The following is an 18,637-nucleotide window of genomic DNA, read 5'->3' on the forward strand; positions in this document are numbered from 1 at the left end:
ACCCACCCGGGTGATGCTGACTATGTCACCAATCCTTTGGCTAAGCCAGCAGTTCTCAAACTTTTTGGCCTCAAGACATCATGGATAAACCCAAAGAACTTTTATTTGTGTGAATTATGTAAATAACATCAGCATTGTAATGATCATTTTGACTTCACAAATTCCCCCAAAAGGTTAGGGGCCCATGGACCACACATTGATAATTTCTGGGCTAAGAAAATTCATAGTATAAGAAAGTGCACAGACCAAACTATTTAACCTACTCAAAAGAGGACGCTTTTGAAGTTATTGACATAGGATTTACATGGGAAGGGGTGTTTTTTTTCATTCATTCCACATTTGAATCATGGTATTAGGTGGTGCATAGTGGATAGAGAACTGGACTTGGAATCAAAAAGACTCATCTTTATGAGTTCAAACCTCATATACTTCCTAGCTATATGACCCTTAGCCCTGTTTGCCTCACTTTCCTCATCTGTAATATGAGCTGGAAAAGGAAATGGCAAACCACTCTAGTACCTCTGCCAAGAAAACCCCAAGCACAGTCATGAAGAGTCAGATGTGGCTGAACAACAAGTTACCTCTTTATTTATTTTTACTTTCAAGTTCATTTTGTTCTATCTTTTCCTGTCCAAAGATCATTCTCTTTGGCCAAGAAAACAAGAACAAAATAGAATTCATGGTTCTGCCTTCTCAGTCACACATTATCATTGCCAGTCTACCTTACATTCATCATGCTCCTTTTCTCTTCTTTCCTCCTGTATGACTTTTAAAATTTCCCTCTTTCCACTGTCCTTAATCACTCCTAACCAACCTCAGGTCATTCTGAGTCTCGATGTTCCTTATACTATCCTTCTATTCATCCTCTGTTACTTCCCCTGCTTATGTCTTTTCTGTGTCCTTTTAAAATCATGGTTGGCTGATGAGTTCCCCGTACATTTATATGTCTACTTAGAGAACTCCTTTTCCTCTCTATGAGAATTGTTTTTCTTTATGTCTCCAAAATTTCATTTTTGAGAGTTTCTGTGGGGCTTACTTTTGCTAAACAACTATAATCCATGGAAATTTACCTATACTTCTCTGAATTCTTTGAAATAAATTTCTCCCAAAACCCAACATATCAGACTTTGCTACAAGTCTAAGGCAGAAATAGACCTTCCCCTCAAGCTATGTGCCATTTCTGCAACACAGGCTAGTTCCTCCTCGTTTTCAAGAATCACGTACAAATAGTGTTTTCCTGAATCACTCCCTCCTCCTTTTGGAGAATGAGTATTTGTTAAGATGAATTTTGAACCACTCCAAAAAAAAAATCTATGAGAAATATTTAATAGAAGTCAAAGTAAAAGCCCCTTCCATGATGAGTTACTCTAAAACCCTTTGTGGATAGAGTTTAATGTTAGTAATACTTTAGTATAATCTCATATTGTATCTCAGTTGTTGTTGACAGTTGCTGTTGCTGAGTCGTTTCAGTTGTATCTGATTTTTTTATGACCCCATTTGGGGTTTCCTTGGCAGTGACACTAGAGTGGTTTGCCATTTCCTTCTCTAGATTATTTACAGATGAGGAAACAGAGGCAAACTGAGTTAAGTGATTTGCCCAAGGTTACACAGTTAGGAACTCTGAGGACAGAAATGGAGACTCTCAATATGTTTGCCATTCATCCCTCACACCTCCATGGCCTCCATATGGTTTCCCACCACATTCCCTTAATAGGCGGAGGTGAACCTGGGAAGTATTGTTAGTAGAGGTACCTATGTGACATTAACCATATTTGCAGGTTCAGGATGAGGAAGTACCACTGTGGTCTAGTGGAAGGATCACTGGATTTCAAGTCAGTTCTGAATCCTAGCTTGTGACCTTGGGGAAGTCACTTGCTCTAAGTCTCAGTTTCTTCATCTGTAAATGGCAGAGTTGGATTAGATGATGTTTAATGTCCAAATTCTACTTTCTACAATGCTACAGATTTAAGGGATAATGTTTAAGAAGGATTGATGGGTCTCAATGACAGTCTGGATATTCAAGTGAAGAGGGAATCAAAGATGACTATTTGACACCCATACTTGTTCATTGATTGATAGGAGACAAGAGTATGCTGGATGATGTCACCATACAGAAACAGGACTCACCTCAAAGAGTGTCACCCAGAATTTCAGAACCAGAAGGAACCTCAAATGTTCTCTTCTCTAGATCAATTCATTCATTTTTACACATGAGTAAACTGAGGTTGAGAGGAGTTTAGAGACTTATTTCAGATCACATGGTCTTCTCATTCCTATCTACCAATAATGTCTTTCAGGCCTGGAGTCAGGAGTCTCCATTTCTCTAGGGGCAGTTACAGTGGATAGGCCTGGAGTCAGGAAGACCTGAGCTCCCATCGGACCTTAGATGTTTTCTAGTCGTGTGATTGTGCACAAGTCACTTGTGTCTACCTCAGTTTCCTCAACTGTTTAATAGAAATATTAGTGGTATCTACCTCCCAGGATTGTTGTGAAAATCATATGAGATAATTTTTGCTAAACAATTAGCACAGTTCCTGGCATACAGTAAGTGCTTAATGCTTGTTTCCTTCCTTCCTTGTCCCAGTAGCTTTCAGATTCAATCTATTCTTTCCTCCTCTCTCATATTAGTCTTCTAGGTCAGTAATAAAAGGGGAGACATATAGCATTTTAATGTTTTTAAAAAAAAACATTTTGCATTCACGATTGGGTTTCCTTGCACAATAGTTGTGTAACGAAGGTACTATTTTTACATTATTCCCATTTTATAGATGAGGAGACTGAGGCTTATGGTGGTTAAATGTCTTGCCTATGGCCACACAACTCATTAGTGACATATCTTATCCTCCAACATTCAATGGTTCCCTACTGCCAATAAGAAAAGTCCAAACTCCTTTGATTGGTGGTCAAGATCTCTTAGCAATATGGTACCAAACTGGAGGAAAGATGGAGCAGTGAATCAAACTGGACTTGGAGTCAAGAAGAGTAGGGTTTAAATCCTGTTTCAGATACTTGTTAGCTTTATGACCTTGTGCAAATCATTTAAACTCCACACCTCATCTTCCTCATCTGTAAAACAAGAGGGTGGAATTTATTGTCTCTGAATTCTCTGTCCTTAAGTCTGTGAACGCTTGATTTCTAAATTCACCTCCCCATGTTCCTTATTGAGAACCCTCTGTTTCAATCAGTTCTACTCAGAGATCCCTCAAAGATGCCTTGCTGATTCCTGTCTCTTTGTCTTTGTGTATCCTGCATCCCTGTAATAGCATGAGTCTGAAAGAGCACTAAGCCTGGAGTCGGGAGATTTGGGTTCAAGTTTTGGTTTTCCTAACATAGTGACTTACTTGGGCAAGTCAATGAACATCTTTGAGCTCATTTGGTCATTTAAAAAATGGGCTTGGTAATAATATTCAAGACACCTTTCTTACAGGATTGCTAGATGAAAATCACTTCATAAAGCGTTATCTACTTGAGAGCTATTATTAAAATGATGTCTACTCCAACTCTATCCAAAACCCAATTCAACCTTCAAGAACATGTTAATCTTCTATCCTTCAAGAAGGCTTCCCTGACCTCACCAATGCATAAAGAACCTTAGATGGATGATTTGGTTGTGATCTCTGTGTCCCCAGTAATCAGCATAACGACTGTCACAGTAGGTGTTTAATAAATGCTCATTGATTGATAACAGTAGACACTGAATTAATGTTAATTGAATTTGATTTGGAATTTAATTTGAAACCTCTCACCCAAAACTTCTCAAACACAAGCTTGTGTTATTTAAGGTTTTAGTTGTGTATATGTGTGTATGGTCTCCCAGAGAGAAGATGCTGAAGTTTCATGGTCAAGATTCTTATCAAAATTATTATTTCCTTGAAAGCAACAATCTAACCTATTTGTTTGAATCCTTTATATCGCTTAGCACAATCTATGGTAATAGCCTGCACTCTGTACGTATTGTGGAATGAAGGAAACATAGAAAAATAATAGCACAATTTTGTTACAACCACCCCTTCGCTCAGGATTTCTAAATGTCAAGACTGGATGAGCAGAAGAGTCACAGAGACATTTTTTTTTTGGTCTATTAGTCATGTCTGACTATTTGTGACCCCATTTGTGGTTTTCTTGACAGAGATACTGGAGTGGTTTGCCATTTCCTCCTTCAGCTCATTTGACAGATGAGGAAACTGAGGCAAAAAGGGTGAAGTGACTGGCCCAACATCACACAACTAATAAGTATCTGAGGCAAAATTTGAACTCTGGTCCTCCTGACTCCAGGGCTAGCACTCTATCCACTATACCAACTAGCTGCCCTCAAAGAAACATCAGAAACTCTTTAGTCATGATCTAAAAGAATCATAGTGCTAGAAGGGACCCAAGAAGCCATCTACTCCAACAACCTTTATTTTACAGATGAGAAAACTGAGGTACAGAAAGACTGAGTGATTTGCCTTTCCCATCCTGGAGTAACCCAGCTATCCCTGGAAGAGTAGGCAAGTGGAGGGAGGAGGACAGCAACTAGGAGCTAGTGGATCAGACAGGGTATAATGTAGCAAGCAGATAGGTGGCTGAGGGCATAGGCAGCTGAGTATGGCTTCACCCCTTTGTAAAGGAAAGAGAGAGATGCCAGACACCAAGATCCTAATGGAGGAAGATTAGGGTCAACTGAAAAGGGATACCCTGAAAAAGTCATAGCAAGTGTAGGAAAAGTAAGAGAAACAACACTACCTTTAGATGAGCATGTATACCCAAGCTTTTCTTGGACCATAGACTCACAGATTTAGAACTAGAAGGAATTATACAGTTCGTTAAGTCCAGCCCACTTCTTTTACAGATGAGAAAACTGAGGTTCAGAGAGGCAAGACCCAGAAAGATTTGCCCAAAGTCACACAGGTAGTAAGTGTGTGAGGCAGGATTCACACCCAGGTCTTTCTGACTCGGACTTATTGACCACTTTTAGCCCACCAGTGAGGCCAAACCTGACTAAAATGTAACTGGGAACTATTGAACAAAAATAAAAATACAGTAGAACATAAATGATGTTAAAATGTTTTCTAAATTAATCTGCAGCTTGCAGGATTTTTTTTTAGGTAAGAATTTTTCTTTTTGAGTTTGACACTACTGCAACACACCGCACCTTTGCTCACGGATACCTCTGGACTGGCCAACATCTCATGCTTGTGCCTTACTTCACTCTTAGAATCTGTAGCCTTCCTAAGGCTTGAATGATAGCTGCTTTGAGACAAAGTACCTCACAGGAAACTACAAGTTTCCTTGCAGACACCCCATTGGCCACCTTCACAAAGACTGCTGCTACAATAGCTGAAAGAAAAGGGAAATACTTTCCTCTGGACAGAGAATGAGCTGATGGCAGGAGCTGATTTGCCAGCAAAGACAATTTGCTTTAGAAGTGCCTCAAGGTAAGAGAATGTGATTCCATTTCTAAACTAAGGAGTGGAGGAGAGTAGTTTGAGATGATGAGTAATGCTGGTTTACCCTAAACATCAAACAAGAGAGAAAACACCAAAACTGGTGGTGGGGAGAACTGAGGAGCATTGCTAGCTAGCCCCAAGAGCCTGGGGTTCATTTTAGCACCTAGAGTGTATGGGATGCAAGAAGAAATAATGGGGTGTGGTGGATAGAGAGCTGGCCGTGGGAGGCAAAAAGACCAGAGTTCAAATCTTGCCTCTGACACCCGTTTGATGCTAGGCAAATTACTTTGCCTTTCAGTGCCCTAGGCAACAATAATAATAGTATATAATACTAATAGTATTACAATACACAGTATTATATATAATAGCACATTATGGTATATGTACTATACAGTATATATAATAACAGTATATAATACATAATAATTTATAATAATAGCTGCCTAACATTTATACAGCTTTTAAGATTTACAAAGTACTTTCAAGGCAATAAGTAACTCATTTGATCCTCATAACAAAAGGTAGGGGATATGATTATCTCCATTTTAGAGATGGTGGAAACTGAGACTCAGTTTTATGACTTACCAGGGTTGTATAGTAAATGTCTGAGGGAGGATTTGAACTTCTATCTTCCTGACTCCCCATTCAACAGTCTATCCACTATACCATGCTCTCCTGGAGGCTGTAGAACAGGTGCTGATGGGTATTACTCAATGAAGTTCCTCACTGGGAGCTCCCTATGCCAATGAGATTGTAGATCTGATACACACACACACACACACACACACACACACACACACACACACACACACACCATAAAGCTAGGCAGTACCAACTTAGTGAACTGGGAATTGAGCCTAGAGGGGGTCTGGAGAGTTTCAGAATTCCAATAAGTCACTGAAACATGTCTATCTTAAATGGTAAATTAAAGGCAGAAATTGAGGGGAAAGGGGGAGAAAATAGAATGAAATGAAATTCCAGGATGGAAATTGAGGGGAGAGGATGAAGGACCATTCCCAAAGCAGATAAAAAAGCATCTAAGAAACCATCATTCCACACATTCAGAGGATCCGTCAGACACCAAATCATATCTCATAAAAATATCACATTTAGGATAGCCAAGAGTAAATACCACAGTGAGGAAATAGGTAGAGAAAGAACAGGGAGTTTGTATAAACATATAGTTACTGAAGAATGGATTGACATTTACGAGACCTATTTGGAATTTCTCCTCTTTTCCCCCAGAGATCTGTCTGTTGTTCAAGGCTCAGCTTGAATGATACCTCCTCTGGGGAGCTGTGCCTGATTTGCGTCCCAGCTCCAGGTCCTAGCCCCTTTCTTTTCTAGGCTCTCACCGCATTTTGGGTACCAGTTTTGTGCCATTTACCACAGCTTGGGGTGGGGGCTAAAGCACTGGACACAGCGTCGGGAAATCTGAATGCTGATTCCTGCCAGGTATGTGACTTCTGGCTAGTTACTTAACCTCTCTCAGTCTGTTTCCCCATCTGCTAAAGGGGAATAATCAAAATAACTAACACTTCCATGGCACTGCTGTGTGCCAGGCACTGTGCTAAGTGCATCACTATTATTATCTCAGTTCATCCTCGCAACAGCCCTGGAGACTAGATGGTGTTATTATCCCCTTTTTATACATAATAATTTTTGTTGTTCAGTCGTGTCCAACTCTTCATGACCCCATCTGGGGTTTTCTTGGCAAAGATCCTGGAGTAGTTTGCATTTCTTTCTTCAACTCATTTCACTGGTGAGAAAATTGAGACACACAGGGTTAAGAGACTTGCCCAGAGTCACACAGCTAGTAAATATCTGAGTCTGAATTTGAACTCAGGAAGAGGAATCTTCCTGACTCAGCACTCTAGCCATTGTACCACCTATCTGCCTTCATAACAAGAGCTAACATTTATTAAGTACCTACTATGTGCCAGGCACTATGCTAATAATAAAAACTAACATTAGTGATATAAATAGTAATATATAAATAAACATAATATAATTAATAAATAGTAATATTTACACTTAGTATTTCACTTGATGCTCACAATAACTTCAGGAGGTAGGTGCTATTATCTTCCCATTTTACAGATGAGGAAACTGAGGCAAACAGAATTTGTGTGACTTGCCCAGGGTCATGTAGCTTTTAAGTTGAATTTGAATTCAGTTCTTTCTGACTCCTGGCCTGGCACTCTCCCCACTGTACCACCTAACTGCCACTTTCCCCATATGAATGATATGGGGACCAAATGAGATAATGCCTGCTATCTAAGTATTACTATAGTGGAGTCTTGAAGAAAGCCAGGGAGGCTAAGAATTGGGAAGCAAAGAGGTTAGAGCATCCTAGGCACAGGGAAACCGAGATGAGAGATGGAGAGTCATGTGAGAGGAACAAATAGGTCAGTGTGGTTTCCTAAGGTTGTAAAGAGAGTGCCATGTGAGCCATATAATGCTAGAAATGTGGGTTATTGTTATCTATATTATCTTACTTTATCCCTTCCAAGCCATCCAAAATCAAGTCAGGAGGTAACCAAAAATAAGCTTCAGAACAGGACATTGAATCTGGCCCTTCTTGTCTCTCTGGCTGACTTCACTGCCCACCCTGAGTATGTTTGACTTCACAGTGAAGCTGAGGGTGAAAGGATAGGAGAAGCAACAGAAAGAGGGGAAAATTAGAGATGCCCTAGGTCACACCCTAAATGACTCAACCCTGCTTAAATATGTCTCCCTCCACTGTGCTAGAGTCTCACTGGCTAATAGGGAATGGATTCAAAGGATGATCAGAAGAGTAAAAATGGAGGGACTTAACATTTGGTTGGGGCAGGACCAGCCTTGATTTTGAGTGACTGTTCTCTGACTGCAGGGGCAAAGTGGTCCACTCACTCCCTCTATGCCACCCCTCTGATATTCCCATTAAGACTTAATCTTTCCATGCCCAGATCTGATCTGAGTTGACTTTCTAGACCCTTTCCTTGGTATCCCTTATGCAAACTCCAAATCATTTATGGTTTTCCAACTATTATGAGACCAAGCTAATATTTTAGGCTTATTAATGTAAGACTTGGTACTAAATCAAATGCAGTTTAATGATCTTTTGGGCATGGTTCCAAATTGCTTTCCAGAATGGCTGGACTGATACACAGTTCCACTAACAAGGCATTAAGGGATCCTTTTCGGGAAGCTCTCCAATATGTGTCATTTTTCATCTTTGTTAGCTTTGCCAATTTAATAGATACGGCAGAATCTCAAAATTACTTTAATTTGCATTTCTCTAATCATTAGTGTGGAGCATTTTTGGATGAATGTGGAACATTTTTTCATCTAGCTGGAGATAGTTTGGATTTCTTCCTTTGATGGTTGTCTGTAAATATCCTTTTACCAAGTACCAACTGGGACATGAATCTGATTCTTTTACATTGGAATCATTTCCTTACATAACTTGGAAATGGGCGCTCCCTTTTCAATCAACTTGCTTTTCACAGTGAGTCATAGACACTTTCTCTAGTGCATGTAAGAATGAATTAAATTACTCACTAAGGCTTCTCCTCTGGTCCAGTCCCCCTACTTTCTCTGGTCTTCAGCACCCAGAGTCCTGCAGACCTTCTTCAACATTCCCACCTTGTTTTCCTTGAACCCTCAAGATAATGGAAATGGCTTATGTTTATATACTCCTTCTGGAGTAGGGAGCACAAATATTTTTGTCCCTCTTTCATAACTGAGGCTCATAAAGGATGAGGAATCAAACCAGGTCTTCTGACTCTAAGGTCAGAGTTGCTTCCATGACCACCATGTTACCTGTCAAAGACAAAGGTATTTTATGTGATCAAAGATTTAGAGTTGGAAAGGGCCTTAGAGGTCATCAGGTTTTGCAGGTGAGGAAACTGAGTCACAAAGAGATCAATTTATCAAGGATTGAACAGTTAGATTGAACAAGTATCTGAAGCATGGTACAAGCCTGAGTCTTCCTGACTCTAAGCTCACCAGAAGACTAGTCTACCATCCTAATGTGCAATGAGGTAGGTTGACATAGTAGGTAAAGAACCTATTTCAGACATAGGAAGACTTGAGTTCAAGATATACTTCAATCAATCAATTAATAAACATTTATTAAGGCCCTACTATGTACCAAGCACTGGGCTAAGCTCTGGGGATACAAAAGGAAGTAAAAGACACTCCCTGCTGACAACCCAATAGAACATACAAAATATACAAACAATATACACAGACTAAAGAGGGAATAATTAACAGAGGGAAACCACTAAAATTAAGCAGACTTGGGAAAGGCTTCCTGTAGAAGGTGGGACTATGTTGTTGGTCAGTCATTTCAGTCATGTCCCACTCTTCATGATTCCATTTGGGATTTTCTTGGTAAAGATACTGAGGTGGCTTGCTATTTCCTTCTGTAGCTCATTTTACAGATGAAGAAACTGAGGCAAACAGGGTTAAATGACTTGCCCAGGGTCATACAGCTAGTAAGTGCCTGAGATTGGACTGAACTCAGGAAGATGAGTCTTTCTAACTTTCGGCCTGGCCCTCTATCCACTGTATCACCTAGCTCCCCCTCAATTAGACATATTCAATTAAATAAGTATCTGTTAAGTGCAAGGTAATATAGTGGGCCCTGTTTTGACCTAGGCCTTCCTTGGCCTCTTCAGGATATAAAGATTCAGTCCTAATTTTAGAAACTATGAAACAATTTTATCTCTGTGAGTTGAAAATTAAATAATTTTTATGTAATCACAGGGTGTAAAAAGCAACTAGTAGGGAACCAAGTGACAACCCTGTGTGTATGTATTTGGGGAATGGGAGAAAGTGTCAGGTCTTTGGGGTAGGGTGGGAGCCAAGCAGTCTGAGGAGGTGCTAGATTTAGGTTGTGCCCTGGGTTTCTGATGTAGAGCTGCATGTGGTGAGTTGAGGAACAGTGAAGGCATGCAAGAAGACAGTGTCAATCAATCAATAGCCAATCAATAAACCTTTATCAACTATCTATTATGTGCCAGGAACCATGCTAAATACTAGTGATACAGAAAGAGGTATAAGACATTTCTTGCCCTCAAGCAGCTTGTAATCTACTGGGAGAGACAACAAGCAAAGACTAAATACAAACAAGCTATGTGTGTGTGTGCATGTATGTATGAATATGACAAATAGGAAATAATTAATAAAGGGAAGGCACTGGAATTAAAAGGGTTGGGGAAGGATTCTGGGGAAATATGGGATTTTAGTTTGAACTTAAAGGAAGCCAGGGTCAGTGGTCTGAGCAGAGGAAGGAGAGCATTCCAGGCATGTGAGGTAGAGAAAATGCCCAGAGCTGAGATATGGAGTGTTTTGTTCATGGAAAAGCCAGGAGGCCACTGAAATGAAAAGAATGTGACCAGGAGTTAAGGTGGAAGAAGCCTGAAAAGGGAAGAGAGGGCTAGGTTATGAAGGACTTCGAATGCCAAGCAAAGCATGTTATATTTGATCCTGGATGTAACAAGGAATCCCTAATGTTTACTGAGGGTGGGGAATGACATAATGGGACCTGAACTTTAGGAAAATCACTTTAGTGGCTGATTGAAGGATGGATTGAAGTGGGGAGAGACTTGAGGCAGTTAGACCCACCAGCTGCTGTTTTGATAGTCCAAGTGTGAGTTGGTGAAGACCTGTACTAGGAAAGGTGGCAGTGTCAGAGGAGAGAAGGGGGCACTTTCAAGAGATTTTACAAAGGTGAAATCATCAGGCCTTGGCAACAGCTTGAATGTGGGGGGAAGAGATAGTGAGGGATCCAGGAGGGCTCCTGGATTGTGAGCCTGAGAGACTGGAAGGATGGTGGTGCTCTCTACAGCAGTATAGAAGGAATGAGGAGAGGGGAGGGCTTAAGGGGGGAAGATACTGAGTTCTGTTTTGCTTATATTGAGTTTAAGTTGTCTACTGAATGTCCTGTTTGAAATGTCGCAAAGGCAGGTGGAGATTCGAGATTGGAAGTCAGTGGAGAGATTAGGGCAGGATAGGTAGATTTGAGAATCATTATTATAAAGAATCATTATCATAATCGTTACCATAAATCAACGGGAGCTGATGAGATCACCAAGTAAAATGGTATAGAGAGAGAAGAGAAGAGAGCCCAGGATAGAACCCTGAGGGACACACATGGTCTGAGGGAGTGAGAGGAGAGTGGGATCCATAATATCAAAGACTGCAGAGAGGTCAAGAAGAACGAGTTTTGAGAAAAGACCATTGGAGCTGGCAACTAAGAGATCATTGGTAACCTTGGAAAGGGCAGTTTCTTTGGAATAATAAGGTTGGAAGGAAGATTGTAAAGACAGAGTAGAGAGTTAAGAGAGAAGGAGAGGTATCTCTTGCCATATGTTTCTCTCTCAGGACAAAGTCAATCATTATGTACAGTCTTGTCTTGCTGTAAAAAAAAAAATCACTGCATAGGAAAGGATGATGAGAAACTTGACCCACAAAATTATTCTCTAGGTTAGATGAAGTACATGGACCCTTCTGTCAAAATTTTTTAAACAAAAAAATTAAAATAAAGAGCAATTATGAGATCTATCCTTCTTTTCTTTTTGGGTAATCAGCATGGTCTTCTATACTCCCTTCATCTGAGTATTCTTTCCCATTCTTCATCTTAACTGAACCCTGACTTTCTCAGAAGTGGGACTGCACCCCTTAAACTTTCTATAATGGAGACTCTATCTTGTTCCATTTCTTCTTTGAAAAAATTTTTAAAAGATGATATATTGATTGATTTTATCAAAGTGCTTTGCCTCCCTCTCTTTTTAAATCTTTGTTAAAAGGGATGGCTTTTGTATACAGAATTTAAGGTGATGCTGTAAATACAAGATATAAATAAAATGAAGCTTTCATGAAAGAAAAAAGTCAAAAACTACATACGACAGGAGGCAAGCAAAGGGAAGTGAGGTTTTGCCAATTGTGTTAAACTTGGTCAAAATGAATATTGTGAGGGATAGGGGAGAAGTCATCTTGGCCCTGAATTATATGAACTGGCACTGCTTGGGGCAAAGGCTCTACAAGGATCAAGGAATTTGCTTCTCCTGATACCCCAAGAGATAGAACAAGATAGAATTTTCATTACAGAAGGTTTAAGGGTGCAGTTCCACTTCTGAGAAATTCAGGGTTCAGTTAAGGTGAAGAATGGGAAAGAACACTCAGCTGAAAGGGGTATAGAATGCCTTACTGATTATCCAAAAAGAAAAGAAGGATAGATCTCATAATTGCTTTTAATTTTTTTCCATTAACAAGCATTGTTATCTCGCCCTCCTCTCCTCACAACTTCCCACTTGATGGATATAACAGATTAAATTTGCAGAAGGAGACATACATTTTTTGGAAATGACCGACATGGGAATTGATTTTGCTTGACTAGGTGTAGTTTTAACGATTACTTTTAAGGATGTAAGTAGGAAACCCGGAGTTTGACCTACCTTACATCTTGCCATAAGAAGGATCTTGATCAGTTACAGAATTCTGCCCTTTCTGCCAGCTAATATGACTGTTCTTTTATTTTCTCAGTTACCTCTTCTTCACCATGGCTGAAACAAGCCTTGAATCAACAACATTCACATACAACTATGACAATTATCCCATGGCCTGTGACCAGAGGAACATCTTGAACTTTGGGATCATCTTCTTACCCACTCTTTACTCCCTTGTTTTTGCTTTTGGCCTGGTGGGGAACCTGCTGGTGGTCCTTGCACTCACCAACAGCAGCAAACATAAAAGCATCACAGACATTTACCTCCTCAACTTGGCATTATCAGACCTGCTCTTTGTCACGACTCTGCCCTTCTGGACCCATTATGTGCTAAATGAGCAGGGCTTCAACAATGCCTTATGCAAGCTTATCACTGCCTTCTACTTCATTGGCTACTTTAGTGGCATCTTCTTTATCACCATCATAAGCATCGACAGGTATGTGGCCATAGTCTTGGCAGCCCACTCCCTCAACTGTAGGACAGTTCAACATGGCGTCATAGTCAGTCTTGGCGTCTGGGCAGCGGCCATCCTTGTTGCGACCCCGCAGTTCATGTTCACTGAAAAAGTGGACAGTGAGTGTCTAGGTAATTACCCTGACATTCTTCGGGATATCTGGCCTGTGCTCCGGAATGTGGAAACAAATTTCCTTGGCTTCATGGTCCCCCTTCTCATCATGTGCTACTGTTATTTTGGGATCATCCGGACAATATTTTCTTGCAAAAACCACAAAAAAACAAGGACAATCAAGCTGATACTGGTAGTAGTGTTTGTCTTTTTCCTCTTCTGGACACCTTATAATGTGATGATCTTCCTGGAAACACTCAAATACTACAACCTCTTTGAAAACTGTGAGCTGAAGAAGGCCCTGAGGCTTGCGATGAATGTGACAGAAACAATTGCTTTCATCCACTGCTGCCTCAATCCCTTTATCTACGCCTTTGCTGGTGAAAAATTCAGGAAATACCTTTACCACTTATATAGGAAATGCCTGTCTATCCTGTGTAGCCATGATGTCCGCACTCAGTTCCTCTCTCCTGATGCTCACAAGCGAGAAAGTACAATCATTAGTGCCAGTGTTACTAGCTTTACAAGTGATGGAGATGGTTCAATCCTTCTCTGAAAGGCACCTCAAAACCGCCTCTCTTAGCTAAGATGAACAAGAATGGGAGTCCCCCTAAGAAACCACCTTATGTGTAGAGAAGAGCAATGTTTCCAACTCTTGGGAATATGTAGACTGGCAGAGGGAGAAGAGTCTTAGTCATTCTGTACAAGCATGCCAGGATCTCCCCTCTTCTGTCATGCCTATACACCACTACCAGATGAAACATCACTGTCACATGCCTCTCCCTTGCTAAAGAAACTCTAAGGGTTCCATATTGCCTATCGAACCCAAGTCCAAACTCCTTTGCAAGCTCTCAAGTCCTCCAAAAACTCTGTTCCCACTTTCATCACTCAAGCTAATTTTCCATCACCAACAACATAGCCTGAAGCAGTGTGGCATAGTAGGTAGAGCCTTAGACTTATTTGGAGGCAGACAGCTCTGGCTTTGAATCTTACTTTGAAGGCTTTTGAATTATGTGATTAAGAGTGAGTCATTTAAAGTCTCTGAAACTCCTCCACTCCATCTGTCAAATGGGCATGATCAGAGCTCTACTATATAACACCAGATTTTGAGGGTCAAATGAGATAAATCATATTCATTGCACCAGTAAACTTGTAGATAAATATTTAGATAAGTTATCATTATGAATATATCCATATAATGTCACATATCTTCTTATTGTTCCATCTATAAACCATGTCCATTTCCACATTCATTCTTTGACTGATACTATGCATAAAATGTCCTTCCTGCTCCCCTCAGTATCTGAATTCTCTTCTTCCAAAGGATCTTTTTTTGACCACTTTGGCCCATGACAATCTTTGCCTTCTGGAGCATTTAATGCTTGTATGTTAGTGTAGTCTCCCAAGCTACGTACATTCCCTCAGGACAAAGACAAGTCCATCCCTTCCAGTGCTCAGCTCAATTTTGGGTACAAAAGAATCTCACTGTAAAGACTTGTTACTTGACTTATTAACACATACTCTTTCATCTAGCTTTTCTAACCTGACTCTAAGACCATTTCTTTTTATTTTGGGGGTTAATTGACTTGCCCAGGGTCACACAGCTAAGTATCTGAGGCTGGATTTGAACTCAAGTCCTCTGGACTGCAGGGTCAGATACTCTATCCACTTCACCACATAGCTGCCCCTCCAAGACCTTTTCAAAGAAAGCAAGTGTAATTCTTCTAGGACTAATAAGTATCAGAGGTGAGATATGAACCCAAGCCTATTCTGACCCCAAGTCCAGCATTCTAACCGCTATTTCGGGTGACTCCTGTTACAGACAGTATAAGGCCAAGAGACTTTAAATGGCCACATGGTTAGAAAGAAGCAGACCTGGTTTTAAGACCACATAGCTACAAAAGTGGTGGACCTGGGGTATAAATTAAACCCAATGCATAAACAATTTCTCATTACCCACTAATAGTCAGACTTTTCCTTTATACATTTGACATATGTGTGAATATTGAGAAGTTATGATTGGGGGTGTGGTAGGGTAAGTGTTCTTTGGTGGGGTTGTCAAGGGTTCTTGACTCTCCAAGTTAACTAGGAATTATAACTGATTTTTCTTGGAATAATTGTAGAGTTGTGACACAGTTAAGTTCTTGATACAATGCCTGGTACATAGCAATTGTTTAATTGCTGCTTATCAAAGTCAAATTTACTCAGCACAGTAAAATGGTTGTTGAATTGAATTAGTTGAATATGATGTTGCCAGACACTCCTGCCGGCCTTTTGAAGCAATTGGTTCAGAACTGTGAGATCACAGAGTAGAACCTAATTCAAAACTAGACCTAGAAGAGTGAGAACACAACCTTTTGTTGTTGCTAAGTAATGAATGGTGAAGAGGAGCCAAACACTTGCTTCCCAGAGAAAATGTCATATTTATACCATGGGAAAACTACTTTTAAAAAGTGCTGAATGCGGTGCAATAGGAAGGGGGAAAAAAGGAAGTCCTTCAGAAGCCAAAACTTTGAAGAGGTTGGTGTTGAAATAGCTAAATAACAAGAAAACCAACTGGTGTGCCATAGACAATGAATAGGAAAATAGCAGCCACCTTCTCAGGTGACTTTCATTTTTGGCTTATTGGACACAATCCTTCACTATTCCAAGGATCTGTGATTTAGCTGGGTGGGTCCACCCTTGAGAAGACAGTTGAGAAGACACTGTCTGTTCTCAACCTGCCTGAGTTCCTCTGGGAGAGAGTCAGTCCCAGATGTCATATGACCCCAGTGTTATTTTCCTTGTATGGTGAGTGGTGTCTTATTAGGCAACAGTTTCAGTCAATGGTTTCATGCTTGCACTGACTACTGTCATTTCATGATCATGGCCAGCTGTCACTGTAACTCTTGGTGGCAATGCATTTGTCATTGTCAGCTCCTTTAGATGACTTGGAGGTGATGAAAATGACCAGTGGACAAGGCTATGGATTTTACTAATTCAAGAGAACTCAAACTACCCAACAGGATTTGGAATGAGAAAGCATAGAAAAGGCAGGTCCTAGGTCATAAGACAGTAGATTTGGGGCTAGAAGGCATTATACATTTCATTTAGGGCTGCCTATTTTTACAGATGAGAAAACTGAGGTTCAGAGAGGAGATATCACTTCCTTAAGGTCCTACAGGCAGCAGGTAACAAATAGAATTCAGACCCAAGCCATAGTATCTTAGATTTGGGGGTGGAGTGGGAAAAGAAAGACTGATCAATAAACTTTAGTACAGAAAATAAATGTATACCAAAAGGTACCTGTTGATAGCAACATAAAAACAAGAGCAACACATTATTTTTGCTTAATATTTTATTTTATTTTTATTTTTTGAGATTGGGTCTCCTTATTTGACCCAAGTTAGAAGTCTGGTGGTCACTGGGTCCTAATTCCAATACAGGAACTATAACCTTTTCTGCTTTCCCAATCTGGGCCAGTTTGCATATTAGTAGACAGCCTGGAGGATGTCAACCCCTGGGGTATCATTTATCAGGGGGCACCTTGGTGGTGCAGCAGATAGAGCACCTGTGCAGGAGTCAGGAGGACCTGAATTCAAATCTCACCTCAGACACTTGACACTCACTAGCTGTGTGACCTTGGGCAAGTCACTTAATCCCCATTGCCTCATCATGGGTCATCTCCAGTCATCCTGATGAATATTTGGTCACTGGATTCAGATGGCTCTGGAGGAGAAGTGAGGCTGGTGACCTGCACAGCCCTCCCTCACTCAAAACAAAGTCAAGTGCAAGTCATGTCATCATTTCTCTGATGGCTTGGTCTTCTTTGGCAATGAAGGACAAAGACACACACACATCGTTTATCAGACTTAGTGTGAACACAGTCTTAGCCTTAGCTCTGCTATAGCTCAAAACTCCCAAACCCAGGTGATCCACTAGCCTCAGCCCCTCTAGTAGCAAGGACTATAGACTATGGTCACAGAAAAACTCTGATGACAGTTACTACAAGAAGTCCAGTTTTGCTCTGGGTTTGTTTCCCCACAAAGATCAGACTTTATTCAGGGATATGTAAAAAGAGAATAGGGAGGGAGAAAAGAGAGGCCTAAGGCAGAAAAAAAAGGGGGGGGAGAATAGGGTTGGAATAGAAGATTAGAAATTAAAGAATTGGAAAAGCACTGGATAAATGAGTATATAGGAAAAGAATAGACTTTAGAGTCTATCAAGTCCATCAAGTCCAACCCCTTTATTTTACAAGTGAGAAAACCGAGGGTGGCTACAACCCCAGTAGAATTGGAAAACAGTGTATTTCTCAATTTATATAGCTTTAATTAAGTGGAGGTACCTAGCTAGTAAATATCAAACAGCACAGCCTGTTGATAATATATGATTCTGCTGAAAAGCTCCTGGAGACAGGGACCATTTTCCATTCATTATCTTTTGTTTCCTTAGTATCTAGCGCAGTGCCTAGAATACAGTAATCAATTAATAAATGTTTAGTGGTAATAAGGAAAATACACATACAAAAAACAAAGTGTGGAAGAGAACTTAAAAACAAATGGGGTAATTTTTTTACTATTTTGTTACCGTTAATACACACATTTTTTGCTTCTAAAAACATCAGAAAAAAATGGAAGTTAATGTTTTTTCATGTAATTTATTTTTTCCAAAATTTTGCTTGCATCACAATGTGTTTAATGTTGTTTACTAGGTTACTAATAAAAAATTATCTTGGGAGGATAAAGTCTGATGTATAGATTTAATAACTTTTAACTTTTGCAAAATGTAAAGGAGGTTAAGGAGAGGAAGAAATTCTATACTAAGAAAAATGATAAAGAATAGAAGTTTCTATTGGTAAATAAAAATATTTGATTGAATAGGAAGGAAGAAGCTCTTGTTAGAACAGATTTGTTTGGATATTTGTGGGATGTTTGTAGGCCATTAAGAATACCTTGTAAATCTTTTGTAATTATGAGCGTGTGTTTCTTAATCATTTGTTCACCTGTATTTCTTGAGTATAAAGTAAATAAAGTCTGGTCCAATAAATTTTACTGTAAAGTCTAGTAAATAAAATCTGGAAATTTCTGGAATCGAGAGAATTCTTTGAATACCAAAGTCATTATTGTACCTTGCTGGGCAAGGCAGGGAAGCAGGGACCCCGTCTGTAA

The 18,637-nt window shown here is 40.0% G+C and overlaps 1 protein-coding gene across 2 annotated transcripts; it reads left to right on the forward strand.

The window, feature by feature from the left end:
• The first annotated feature begins 1,484 nt into the window (after positions 1 to 1,484).
• Positions 1,485 to 18,559, forward strand: CX3CR1 (C-X3-C motif chemokine receptor 1). 2 transcript variants are annotated; one of them, XM_072651473.1, is made up of 3 exons: positions 1,485 to 5,417; positions 6,675 to 6,884; positions 12,963 to 18,559. In XM_072651473.1, the coding sequence occupies exons 2-3, from the start codon at positions 6,868 to 6,870 to the stop codon at positions 14,044 to 14,046; spliced, it is 1,101 nt and encodes a 366-aa protein (XP_072507574.1). In that variant the 5' UTR covers positions 1,485 to 5,417; positions 6,675 to 6,867; the 3' UTR covers positions 14,047 to 18,559. The 2 variants fall into 2 exon arrangements, with proteins under 2 accessions (XP_072507574.1, XP_072507573.1); XM_072651472.1 differs by lacking the exon at positions 6,675 to 6,884 and having other exon boundaries at positions 1,486 to 5,417.
• The last annotated feature ends 78 nt before the right edge of the window (positions 18,560 to 18,637 follow it).

The sequence above is a fragment of the Notamacropus eugenii genome, chromosome 3 (genome assembly GCF_028372415.1).
Source record: "Notamacropus eugenii isolate mMacEug1 chromosome 3, mMacEug1.pri_v2, whole genome shotgun sequence".
NCBI lineage: Eukaryota > Metazoa > Chordata > Mammalia > Diprotodontia > Macropodidae > Notamacropus > Notamacropus eugenii.

What these genes read in the sequence shown, in the direction of transcription:
- CX3CR1 (XM_072651472.1), top strand. Translation starts at nt 5,365, where the DNA reads ATGGCAGGAGCTGATTTGCCAGCAAAGACAATTTGCTTTAGAAGTGCC. An exon ending in TGCTTTAGAAGTGCCTCAAG is followed by an intron (nt 5,418 to 12,962) that starts GTAAGAGAATGT and finishes TTATTTTCTCAG; the next exon opens with TTACCTCTTCTTCACCATGG.